This window comes from Perca fluviatilis, chromosome 12 (assembly GCF_010015445.1).
Source record: "Perca fluviatilis chromosome 12, GENO_Pfluv_1.0, whole genome shotgun sequence".
NCBI lineage: Eukaryota > Metazoa > Chordata > Actinopteri > Perciformes > Percidae > Perca > Perca fluviatilis.
Genome location: NC_053123.1, coordinates 11,567,972 through 11,580,696, shown reverse-complemented (window position 1 = coordinate 11,580,696; position 12,725 = coordinate 11,567,972). Strand labels below are relative to the sequence as shown.

General features: G+C 40.4%; 1 protein-coding gene across 2 annotated transcripts in view; it reads right to left on the bottom strand.

Moving 5' to 3' along the window:
• Positions 1–12,725, bottom strand: part of dars1 (aspartyl-tRNA synthetase 1) — a 30,439-nt gene that overhangs the window by 657 nt on the left and 17,057 nt on the right. For both annotated transcript variants that reach the window (XM_039817659.1, XM_039817660.1), the window contains exons 9-17: positions 11,475–11,534; positions 8,500–8,611; positions 6,738–6,872; positions 5,174–5,321; positions 3,715–3,861; positions 3,403–3,445; positions 2,739–2,819; positions 329–440; positions 60–131 (exon numbers count right to left, since the gene is read on the bottom strand). In XM_039817659.1, coding sequence (XP_039673593.1) covers positions 60–131; positions 329–440; positions 2,739–2,819; positions 3,403–3,445; positions 3,715–3,861; positions 5,174–5,321; positions 6,738–6,872; positions 8,500–8,611; positions 11,475–11,534 — 910 coding nt within the window. The remainder of the gene's footprint in view (positions 1–59; positions 132–328; positions 441–2,738; positions 2,820–3,402; positions 3,446–3,714; positions 3,862–5,173; positions 5,322–6,737; positions 6,873–8,499; positions 8,612–11,474; positions 11,535–12,725) is intronic.

Below are 12,725 nucleotides of genomic sequence, written 5' to 3'. Positions count from 1 at the left end.
TCTTTTAAAAAAGGTTCAGTAAAACAGAAAACAACCCCCCCCCCCCAAATATTCCTTACCAATGCCTCCACCGCCATGTGGGGGGGCTCCATACCGGAAGGAGTCGATGTATGCCTTGATCTTCTCCAGATCTGTAGTTTTGTAAAAAATAAAAAAGAGGTTGCTAAAAAAAATAAAGTCGTATTAACTTTTACAAATCATCGAGCTAACAAATTTGCTGGCGTTGTATTTAAAAGTAGTCACAAATAGAGGGAGACAGATATTATGTGTAAATAACTCAATGCCCCTTTATCAGAGGCAGCTCCACCCTCTCGCTCTCTCCCCTTACCAATCTGGTGATGGATGGCCCGGTCAGTCAGCATCTGAGCGTCGTGGACTCTCTGAGCTCCAGACAGGATCTCCTCTCCCCTCATGAACATGTCATAGGAGTTGGAGTATTTCTGGACAAAAAAAACAAACATCACCTATGAGGTCAAGAATCTGTTAAATGAAAGAGAGGAAAAGACCGTGGCAGACAAAACATAAAGACTTGGAAAGTTGAAAGTTAAAAGAAAGGACTGCTGCGGTCCTTTTCTTTTAACTTTTAGACTGCTGCATCAACACAGGACTACGTTGGGACTCCAGAAACAGCAGAAACCATGTTAAGACTGAAGATGAATCTGTCCACCTAAACTGGTTGACAAACTCGTACTAGACATATAGGTTCCCCTGCTGTCCAGAAATAATAATGTTGCTTCCTCAAGTAAACTGGACTGGTCAAAACTGAGCAAAGAGGTGGTGGCTGGATACACACTGCGAACGGAAAGTCTCTTAAATAATATTGCCCTGCCTCATGAGGCCCTAATGTGTTCAGATATGAATTGTAAGGATGTGCAACATGTTAAAAAACTTTGTGCCATGTATGATGTTATTGTGAAATGTCTTAATGCTTCCAGTGAACCCTTCTGTAAAAGTAAATGTAAGGTACTTAACATCAGACCTGGGTGGAATGAGTTTGTGGCTGAGCAGTATGCTGAGGCAAGAGAGGCCTTTAGACTCTGGTCAGAGGCAGGTAGGCCTAGACATGGGGTATTGTTGGATAGGAAAAAATTGACAAATGCTAAAGTTAAGTATGCACTCCGTTTTATTAAGAAAAATGAAAACACGATGAGAGCTGACTCGCTAGCTAGAAAGCTACAGAATAAAAACGTTACTGACTTTTGGAAGGAGGTTAAAGTAATGAATAATAATAAAACAACCTTACCGGTTGATATTGAAGGGGTTGGTGGCCCAGAAAAAATAGCTGAGCTTTGGTGTAAGCACTACAGTGACCTTTTTAATTGTCTTAAAAGTAATTCAGTTAGAATCAATCATGAACATATTGATTTCTCAGCAGAAATTGACAATTATCGACCAATTGCATTAGCCAGTATCTTGTCGAAAGTACTGGAGAGAATATTGCTAACAAAGCTAGAAATGTATGTCCTTACTACTGACAATCAGTTTGGGTTCAAAAGAAAACATGGAACTGACCTGTGTATCTATGCTCTTAAAGAGATTGTGTCCAGGTACACAAGCTTAAATTCATCTGTATTCCTATGCTTTATTGATGCGTCTAAGGCATTTGATAGAATTAATCATGAACGATTGTTCGTAAAATTGCTAGATAGAGGTGCCCCTAAATTTTTAGTAAGAATTTTAGCGTTTTGGTATGCCCACCAAACGTTTCAGGTTAAATGGGACAATGTTGTATCTGCTCCATTCTGTGTGAGTAACGGAGTGCGGCAAGGAGGAATTCTGTCTCCTATTTTATTTTATGTTTATATGGATGAATTATCAAATCAGCTAAATAGGTCAAAAACCGGCTGTCTAGTGGGCAACACTATTGTGAATCATCTTATGTATGCAGACGACTTATGTATGCTGGTCCTGCTCTGTCCATATAGTGTTGGGCTGCAACAGATGCTGAAGGTGTGCTCTCAGTATGGCCTTGATTATGACAAAGTATAACGCTAAGAAAAGTCACATAATGATAGTTAGAAGCGACGAGGACAGGAAATCAACTTTTCCGAACTTTTATTTGTCAGATAGTCCTCTTGCTGTGTGCGAGAAAATTTAATATTTAGGTCATGTCATATCTGATGACTGGACAGATGACAAAGACCTCTACCGACAGCGCTGTAAAATTTTGCTAACATGCTTATAAGGAAGTTTTCCATGTGCTCTGACTCTGTGAAGTGTTCTCTGTTTAGAACTTACATCACACCGCTATATACTGCTCAACTGTGGTCTAACTATAAGAAAAAGAGTATGCAGAGGCTCAAGGTTGCATATAATGATGCAATGAGGCTGCTGCTCCATGTCCCTAGGTGGCATAGTGCCAGCCATTTGTTCGTGTCCACTAGAGTGCCAACCTGTGAGGCACTCTTAAGACAACTGATGTTTAGTTTCATGTGTCGCCTGGACAAGTCAGAGAACCACATAATTGAAGTTCTAGTCAGCCCTGTGAAAAGCTGTTACAGATACACTTCTAGGTTAAGACAGCATTGGTGCAATAGTCTGTATATCTTATAGGTTAATTTGCAATTTTTTATGTATTATTGTTATATTGCTATAGGCTAATATGTAATTATTATGTATTGTTGTATCTTTTTATATGTTTATACTATGTATACTGTATTATGTGCTATATGGACTTGGGTCTGCAATAAAGCTTTATTATTATACTGTATGTGGGTATGAGTAAGTGAGAGACTTACAGGGTTGTTTGGATCCGGCATTGTGTAGAAGGGTCTAACAGCCAGTGGGTACTTATCCAGCACATAGAAGTCAGTGTCATACTGAGGGAAAAAAAGAGTTGATGCAAACAACAGGTACACATGAATTATTCCAGACAATTATATCTTTCCTTTTCTTTGTATAATGTAACATTGCACCTTGAGATACTTCCTGTTATAGTTGTAAGTTGCTACCGAGTTCTGCATTATAACAACATCTTCCTCCACACTACAGGATAAAAGGGTTCTGATGTTTCGGTTACTTTTGAAAGTTCTGTAAAATCGGTCTGACTTTGCCAACACTGCTGGGTTCTTTCTGTCATATGCCGTGTATCTTTAGTATTTTTAACTCCACCTAGAGGGGGAAATTCTGGGAACGCTCACTGTGGCTCAGGTGTTATGACTTGACGACTAGATGTTTTTGGAACACTGATGAAGGCAGCCGATAAGTGCCGATTTTAATGCTGCAACCCATTGCAAGTATGAACCCATTCAAACTTTTAATCCAAACTCACACAGATCCAAATCACTTTTTGTTTTCCCAAATCTGCTGGCGCAATTTTCTACAGTCAGTGTCCAACCAATTTTCAAATAAATTTACACTAAATCATACATTAAATGAAAACCAACCAACATTTGGACATACCTTTTCCTTGACAAGACGTCCAAGCAGCTTTTCATTGGGCGTGCTACAGAAGAACCAAAAAGACATTACATTGTGTCACATTGTTACCTGTAACTTGCCTGAAAGGGAATATTATAAAAAATGATTTAATTATCTTGTCGTGATTTTACACCAACAGCATGACAAAGAACTGTTTCTATGCATTTCTCAATTGTGTAAATAGTTAAATAAAACAGCACTGGTCACAAGAATTACTTCAATATTAATGTCTAAATTTATTTCCCCTTTTGTCAAATGAAATCATCTGACAAAATGAGTAGGATGTATTCTGACCTGAGGTCGTCCTCGTCACCCATCTCCACCCCGGCCTCGCGCAGCATGGCCAAGGCCTCGGTGTACTCCAGCCTCAGAGTGGGCTCCAGGAATTTGAAAGGCTCACTGGGGTACTGCTTGTTCACCGTCTGGATCTCTGTCTGAAAGCTGATGCAGACACAGACAGACACACACATTAAAAACTACTAACCAAAGTTCGCAGTTCCTGCCCACACACAGCCAGATGCCACACAAATTTGCCACACTGGTCAGTAACTTTGTAAGGTAATAGAAGATAGGCCTCTCTTACAGTTTTGTACAGATTTTGATTTTCAAACGTTGTCCCTGCTGGCCACCCTATATGTACTATAAGCAGAGTGAAGGAGAGCAAAATACTTAAAAAAAATACATTTAAATGCAAAAGTGACAATGCTAACTAATTCACAATTAGAAACATTACTACAAAGGGAAGTGAGATTTGACTGAATGTCAAAAAGCATTATTTAACATTTTTTAAAAGACATCCAACAAGTATTCGGATACGTTTTCAAAGCAACACGAAGTCTCCACGGGAAGCCAGGTCATCCTTGCATGACGTGCTGGAACATCAGTCAAACGTACATGCAAATTGATTTATTACGTCAAGGCGGGGGACAGTGTGGAAAGTCATGAGAAAAGATAAACAGTGAAACTGTCCTGAGAAAGAGGAACAGCGACTGTCATTTAAAGGGGGCTTGTTTTTTTGCTTTTTAATGAAGTGGTAAAGACATTGAGTTGTGCCCTGTGTCTATCCAACGTGAAGCCTCTTTTTCTTTTCTTATAATAAATGTTCTAGCACATCAGTATAGCTACAGAATCCTCAGCATGTTAACAAAAAAAGAATTAAAAATGGATATGGATAAACTGAAATACAGAATAAGTTTTAAAATCCATCATTTATGCAACCTGTATAGCAGCCAAGAAGGCTCTCCCTGCTCGATGTCGATTTCAGACAATGCTGTTCTTCAGCAGTGCTGCCACGATGGTGGGTTGGAACAAAACTAAACAAAAACTACGGGAATGCCAGAAGAGCTTTACCCAGTTTTCATTTATCCATTCTTTCTGATTCAACAGCTATCTACACATGCTGCACTGATTCACACCACTAGGTGGCAATAAGGCCACATCAACAAACGTTCCAACAGCAGCAGTGGCTGACACCACTGAATGTGGATTCAACATCCAAAATTGTTTTTTTATATTTTTACCATCCACTGAATTTCCACCTGAGGAATAGATCCTGTCAAAATTCACCTCTTGTGTAGGAAAACAAGACTTGAGCCTCTATTGGATGTAATTTGCATCAATTGCTGGTGCAATCGTCACCTCACCTCACCTCAGAGAAAGTTTGAGTGAAACAAATTACCATGAGAATTTGTAGAGTCAAAACAAAAATGTCAACCTCTTAGTTTGAGCTTTACTGTATGAATCCTAATCTTACTTGTCTCTCAGGCCCTTGAAGATCTGCACCATGGTGTCAGTGATGGAGTCAATCACTTCGTGGTAATGGTAGCTGAAGGCCATCTCAATATCCAGACCCACAAACTCAGTCAAGTGACGGTGGGTGTTGGAGTCCTCCGCCCTGAAAACTGAAATGATGCAGATTTTATATCAACGTCTAAACAAAGTAAACGCAAGTAGAGGAAAAGTGACAGGTGGCAACACCTTTTATTTCGTGTCGTCATCTTATCCAGGGTGCACCGAGTCCTTAAATGTGCACCTGACCAGGTCACGAGCCAGAAGTACATTCATCTAAATTAAAACCTGTAGTATTTTACTAGGAATGTGGTTATAATGCTAATCTCATTTCATTGTATCCTTTATTGTGAAGCACTTTGTTAACTCTGTGTGATGAATGCTAGACACTAAATCATCACTGATCGCAGATACTTTTATGAGAAATGAATAACATGCGCGCTACATATAATTAGCAAGAGATGTGTTCATTATGGTAGTTCAGAATTGGAGTGCCTAACTAATGTTTCTTAGGGTTCTTCTATTTGACAGGTCTTCAGACTGTAAGCAGTTAATTAAAAGGTGTGTCTACATCGCACATACGGCTGAATGGAATGGAAGTCAGGTATGTGCACATGCACACAATTTCACAATGATTGAGATTCACCAAAAGACATACGTGCATATGTATGGCTTTATAAATCGGTATATGCATATTTATGCTTTTGTATGCACAAAGAGTTTTAGTCTAGAACCTACACAGTTGTATGCATCTGACCCCTGCATACATTTACCGAAACCACTCCAAACATAGCTAACACGACATCTGCTGCTCGATACTTTTAAGCCTAGTGTTTACATCGGTTTACCCGCTGATGAGCCTCTTTAGCCGATTTCAGATATTGGCACCCACAGCCGTGGAAGCAACATTGAAAAACACAGTACTTCTGGCTGCTGGGATTTCGAGACAGAGTTGATCCCAATTCTCCTTACTCGCTGAATTGGTGCGACTGTAACTAAGGCAACAGTGGCGAGTACAATGTTTCCTTAGAAGCACTGATGACCTTAAGCCCTTTGATTTCTCCAGTGGAGCTACAGAGAAGCAAACAAAGACCTCGGTCCAGTCTGTAGAATACTGAATGAGCATCCTTCTCTCAAATGTTTAATTTATCTGGTTGGAGAATCGTGTTCCATCTTAAAATCACATGTAAGTTGCAATTTCAAAAGGAAGTTGTGTATAGTTTGTTTTGTATTCATGCATGTTGTTACATACTGCATGTATTCAATCAGATGGTGGCAGTGTTTGCTTACCCATAAAGTCTATTACAAGTCCCATTTTGTCACTAACAGCAGCTCTTTCCACAGTGAAAGCAACAGAGGAAGGTCTCTTAAACCGTAACAATCTAAATGCATTTGCAGTTATTATCAAACTGTCGTCTCAGTTAATAGGGTCTACGGTTTTCATGACACTCTAGCTGCTCATTTCGCTGTTGGCCAAAAAAGTGAATGAAAATGTATGAGTGGACGGTCAGGGGTGGGGGCATTCTTACCTGGACCCACACAGAAGACCTTGTCAAAGTCAGCACAGATGCACATCTGCTTGTAGAGCTGGGGAGACTGGGCCAGGTAGGCGCTGGTTTTAAAGTAAGATACAGTGAAGACATTCGCTCCACCTTCGCTGGCAGCTAGAAGTGGACAAAGACAACTTTTAGAAGTGAGGGGGTTTTACTGCCCCACAGCACAAAAGGCCCATTAACTGCAAGGGCAGATATAGGTTTTGACAAACAGACATTTAGTAGGAAACTGGGGTTTCTCACTTCACAAACTCAGACACCCCCCACCTAATGATGATACATATATTGCCTTTTCAGTAGACATTTCAGTTAGAACTAATTGTAATTTGTCTTTTATTTTTATAATAACTGTACATATGACTGCTTAGCGACAACAGAAACTATGCCACAGACTTTTTGATGGCAATTGTTTGGATGCTGATAGTCAATAGTCAATAAAAGTATTCATTTTCAACACTCATCTGATAAAAACCACAGACAGGTGCCTCGCACGTTTTTCAAACAAAAAAAAACACGGGCCTCATTCTGGCCAGACTGAGATAACACATCTGTGGTTCCCTATATCACACAAACACGTCAGAGGGCACTAGCTGATATTCTCATGTCGTCAACAGTAGGGTGGGGGTTCAAACAGCACAAACTGTACTTTGGGTGTTGGCAGGCAGGGACATGCGGTTTTTTGCAGAAAGCACAGCGTTGGTTTACATGCCGCCAAAACAAAAGAGCGGCAGTTTTGAATTTAGTCGTGCCAGGCAACTGCGATATCATTGGCCCTTGAAGAAAAAAGGAAGTGAGAGGTTTCGCCACACTTCATTTAAAATTTCAGAGGCACGTGAGAGGCCGAGGACGGGAGATCAGTGTACGAGACAACATACTTTGTTGGAAGAAAAACAAATAATTTTCATCTATTTGGACTCAAGCTTACTGTAAATTGATGTTTTTAGATCAAACCCCGTTCCCATGTACAGCTTTCATTATAAATGATATACCTTCCTGAGCATTTTCTCCAGGCTGCATACAATAAATGAATTTCAGCTGAAAAGTAGAAAGGGTTTTTCACAAGGTAAATTGTAAACATGTAGAATACCAAGTCATCTCTCACACCTGATGTTAAGAAACAGATACCAGGATAAGAGAGACACTTTGCAAGGAAAAGCTCAAAATAGCTGTCTTTTAAACGTCAGTGGGAAGATTTCTGTTTGAATCTTAAGTTGTTTTTTTTCCAGTCCTCCTTTCTTTTACTGATGTGGGATAAGGTCTTTTGGGAGCAAGCTTAAGGAAGGCCTCTCCTGTCAAGTCAAAAAAGGCATTGTGTGGAAATGTGAGAGTAGAGGAGCTGATGTGAGAATTGGTTGATGCATCAAAATTCCCAGAGGGCTGGATTCAATTCTTGATAGGTTGAAGGTTTATACCTTCTTGTCTGTTGTTTGCTTGAACATAGATGCAAGTGACTGTGTTTGGGTTCAGAAACTCTCCGTTACTCACTGAAACCGTTTTGTGAGCTTCAACTGAACTTCAAGTTTCATATGAATTGCAGTCTGGGAACAAAAAAAAAAAAAATGGACAGTGCATACAGGAAGTCAGCCTTACAACTGTCACATGATGACTCACGGGACACCTGTGGGTGGGTGATAGGACGTGCCTCTACTGAAACTTCTAATCAAGTGGGATTCAATGCCGTGTTAGTCTTAGTTTTCCCATGGGGCAGGATCAATGGGTCAGAGAGTGTGTGTTGTACCTGATATGATTTTAGGGGTCTGGATCTCCACAAAGCCCTTTTTGGTGAGGGTGTCCCTGAAGAGCTGGCACACTCCGGACTGCAGGCGAAATATGGCCTGGCTGGTGGTCGTCTTTGGGAGGATAAAAACACGCAGCCACACACGGAGAGACGTTACCACACTTAGCGTGATCCATTGGATTTATTACACATTATCATCATAACAGATGTGTGAAAACAAGACTGCCAACTTCTGTTCGTGCAACTCCACTCGACATGAAGGGTGAAACCTCTAATTTGCTGGCAAGGGCAAGACATGCATTCAAAGCCAGCGAGAGCCCCAGGTACTTTAAACCTGTCATTATAAATGTAAATGCTGAAACAAAGGCGGGGAGAGAAATAGCTCAAACTAAACCAAGAGATTACGGTAAAAACCTAAGCCCCAAAACTGCAACAGGGAACACTCCCTTCAATTGACTGACTCATCTGAAATGACCACACGATTTCTACAATTGAGCTTTACTGGCTTTAAACTTTAGTTATTATACACCTTAATGAAGACAGACCCTGGTCCTTTCAACGGCATGCACAGGTCTGCGTTAATTAAAAGGTTTCACTCCTCCCTCATTTCAATTACTAGAGCCTGTCCAGTCCTGAATAGGCCTCGTCTGACAACCAGTTTGCAGAATGGAAAGGTGATAATGTCCAAATACTGGCAAGCTCATTAATCTGCACACAATGCTTCAGGGCTGTCTGGCTAGAACTTTTCCTTCAGTTCCTATCTGAAATCTGAAGAAAAATGAAGAAGTGGGGAAAGACATCAAACTTTTCTGCTTGAAAACCACCTTTACCCAAACCTTTAAAAAAAAGCAGTGAACCAAATGAACCAAGCTGAGCTCACATGACTCATTTGTGTCATGTACTGTATTACACGTTGGGGCTGTGGCCCGTGTTAAACCTGGGAACCCCAACTTAAAACCAGTCCATGCAGGACCGTGTTCACAAATTAGAAAGCACTTCCTGTAGCGTCTGTACTGAGTAGGTGTGAAAGTGGGTGGGTAGCGGTTAGTGTACTCCCAAACTGGCACTTCGTTTGATGGTGTCCTTCTAGTGTGGGAACTTTATGAAACAGACCTAAACCTGACATACCTCTCAGTGGCACATATTGCTAGCTTAAAACCTGCCTGTGGTGATGATCCACCACAGGCAAGTTTCAAAAGCAGTTTCAAATGTTTGGCTGATTTCACTCCTGGGCTCACCTGTGTTCTTTTTAGTAATACGTCCACTTGGTATTTTTTTTTTTAACAACAGTTGAACGATTTGAGGGTCAAGCTTCTCTGTTTGTCTAATGTGATAACAGTAACCAGTGGCGATATGGCAGAACTTAAAGGGTAGATACCGTTTTTTTTCAACCTATTTCCCTATGTGTGTCTAAGTGACTGATGGTAACAAGAATCTTTGACACTGGTCCAGTATTAAGTGAGATCGCTGCAGTCGGCTGCGGCGAAACAAGCTACAATGTAAGTTAATAGGGCAATTGTCCAGCTTGTATTTACCTTTACAAAAGTGCTCGTTTTGCCACTGACAGGCTCAGATTAATATTCTAAGTGTCGGACAGGAAAGGATTTCTAAGGAAGTCGACCTTTCTATTAAAAAGTAAGATCCTTTTTTTAAACATAAAAACACTTGGCACTTCTGGGGATTTGCCTCAACTCTATTCAACACCAATTAACTAGTCAGGGTGACTTCCCAAAATAATTCTACCTGTGAGTGCAGCTGACTTCTGCAAACTAAATTCAATTTAACTTTTATACTGTGTTTTAGCGCCTTATGTTTATCGATGGTCAGGTTACAAGGGGAGTTCCGTAGGAACTAAATTATTATTAGGGGAGGGGTTACGGTTACCTTTTGGAGTGTCTGTCAGCCAGTGTGGGAACCACTTTATAGCTTCACTGGGCTCTAAAGTGCAAAACTGATGACAGACCCGAGTCACTGAGCTCAAAGTGCATAGTGTTACACAAACAGGTGTTGTTGTGAGGCTTGTGAGCTACGCGGCTCTGTGCTGTGGTGTTAGCGCCTTCCTGCCTGCTGCATCACACACGTGGGAGGCGCTGATCAAAACAATGAGACGCTTTGTGGCTTAGTCGCTACTGCTGCTGGCATTGGTTTAGCACATCTCCCCCACTGCGAGATGGGGAGCATCAGCCCACTAAATCACAGACTATCTCTTTTTCACTTTAGAGGTGAAGTGGTTTGCTTTGCATTTTGAAATGCTGATAGAAGTAGGGCTGGGCGATATGGAGAAAATCAAATCTCACGATATTTTTGACCAAATACCTCGATATCGATACTGCAACGATATTGTAGTGTTGATATTGGTGCTTTTAAAATATTTACACAATGAGATTTTTGATTAATAATCATCAGTGATGCGGATATAATGAATAAGTATGTAAAGGGAAATAACAGAACAGTTACCACTGTCTGGTAAGTTCAGAAAATGACATCACTTTACTGTAATGCAGCCTTTAAAACCTGGAAAGGACAACACGTGCTATATTACAATATCAAAAATCTAAGATGATATCTTGTCTCATATCACGATATCGATATAATATTGATATATTGCCCAGCTCTAGATAGTAGCTTATAAGGTCCCTTTAATGTGGACAAATCCTTTACATCTCTTACAAGTTGACTATATTACTAGATACAATTTGATTGACTTTGTAACATTTGTAAATAAAAAAAATAAAAAAGGATTTATAAAACTAAAGAAATGGACAGAAATACTAGCCCTGAAAAGGCTTATTTAAAATAGGTGTGGCTTCATATATCTATATATTTTTTTTTCGTCCTACCAGACAACCACTCAACCCTCAAATGTGAACATGTCTCTTGCGAGATTAGATACATTGAGACAGATCCTCTGCAGGCTGTGTCACAAATTCAGTGTTTTGTCCACTTGTTTTTCCTCAGCTCTGGTAGCAACTTACCCTGAGATCAATCACCCTGTTGTCCAGCTTGGTGTCCTGGTTGACTGTGGCTCTGCCTTCCTGGGGGCAAACAAAAAAATATCACATCACCAAAAACCCTCAAGACTATGAAATGTAATGGAACTGCCCAGCTCCTGTTTTGTTCTTTGTGTTTGTGGCCAGTGTAAATGCTTTTAAGAGGCTTTTAAAATCTCAAAAGGAAGACGGTCCTGTTCTGTATAAAATTCCTAGTTCACCTATCAACTATTGCCAGAATATCACCCTGCAAAACTAATAATCCACACGCTATTTATTTTACCTAATGAAACACTTTACAACGACAATGCTTATACAGTTTAAACCAACAAGTAAAACATTTACAGCTGCTTTGTTCCTTGCAGCAACCATTACTGGTTCAACTGCAACAAGAGACATCTGCAACGTGGGACAGCAGGGCAATAAAAAGAGAAAAGAATAAAAAAAACAAATGAAAGAATAAATGTTTCATCACAGGAGGAACCACTGCTTCCAGGGTCATGGATGTCAGACTTCCCTTAGGATCCGCTGGGGTTTGAGCTAATAGCCTGTGTAGCCACATCCTGCTCCAAACAGCCCCATGCGGAGGGACAAAAGGTTAGACGGGCATACAGTCGGGTAGACAGGCCTGTTAAGGCCCGTGTCTCTGGGGAAGACAGGTGCTGCTACCAGTGTGTGACTGACATGCTGAATCCCAGCAGAAAGCACCTGGGATGCTGCTGCAGCTGCAGAGATCGGCTTACTGGAAAAACACGGACCGGCTCTCAGCTGTCACTGGTATAGTGACACCCATATATTGATTTGCTCATGATACATATATAAAGTAATATGATAATATAACATTTGATATTGAATAAGGTAGATCCACAGGTATAGAAAAACAATAGCTATTGGGGTGTGGCGATGCTTTCACTGCACCTATTTAAAATGATGTTGATTTCGACAGCTTCAACCTGTGGATAGAAAGGTTTGCGGCTGTGGCTGCAACATTATTGTTAATCACTATGTAACTATTTTGAATTGAGCAAATGAAGATTCTTAAGAAAAACATGTATTTTCCCTCAAATGCAGCTCAATATCTGTCATCAGCTATTTTTATTTACACAGTCACTATACCAGAATTTAACGTAAAGCTGCATTTTAGTAACAAGCATGTCAGCCAATGAGAGCAACCACATGTTTTATGTTTCTTCAACCGTAAGTCAGAATAATAGCAACATTTCAGTTTCCCAAAGA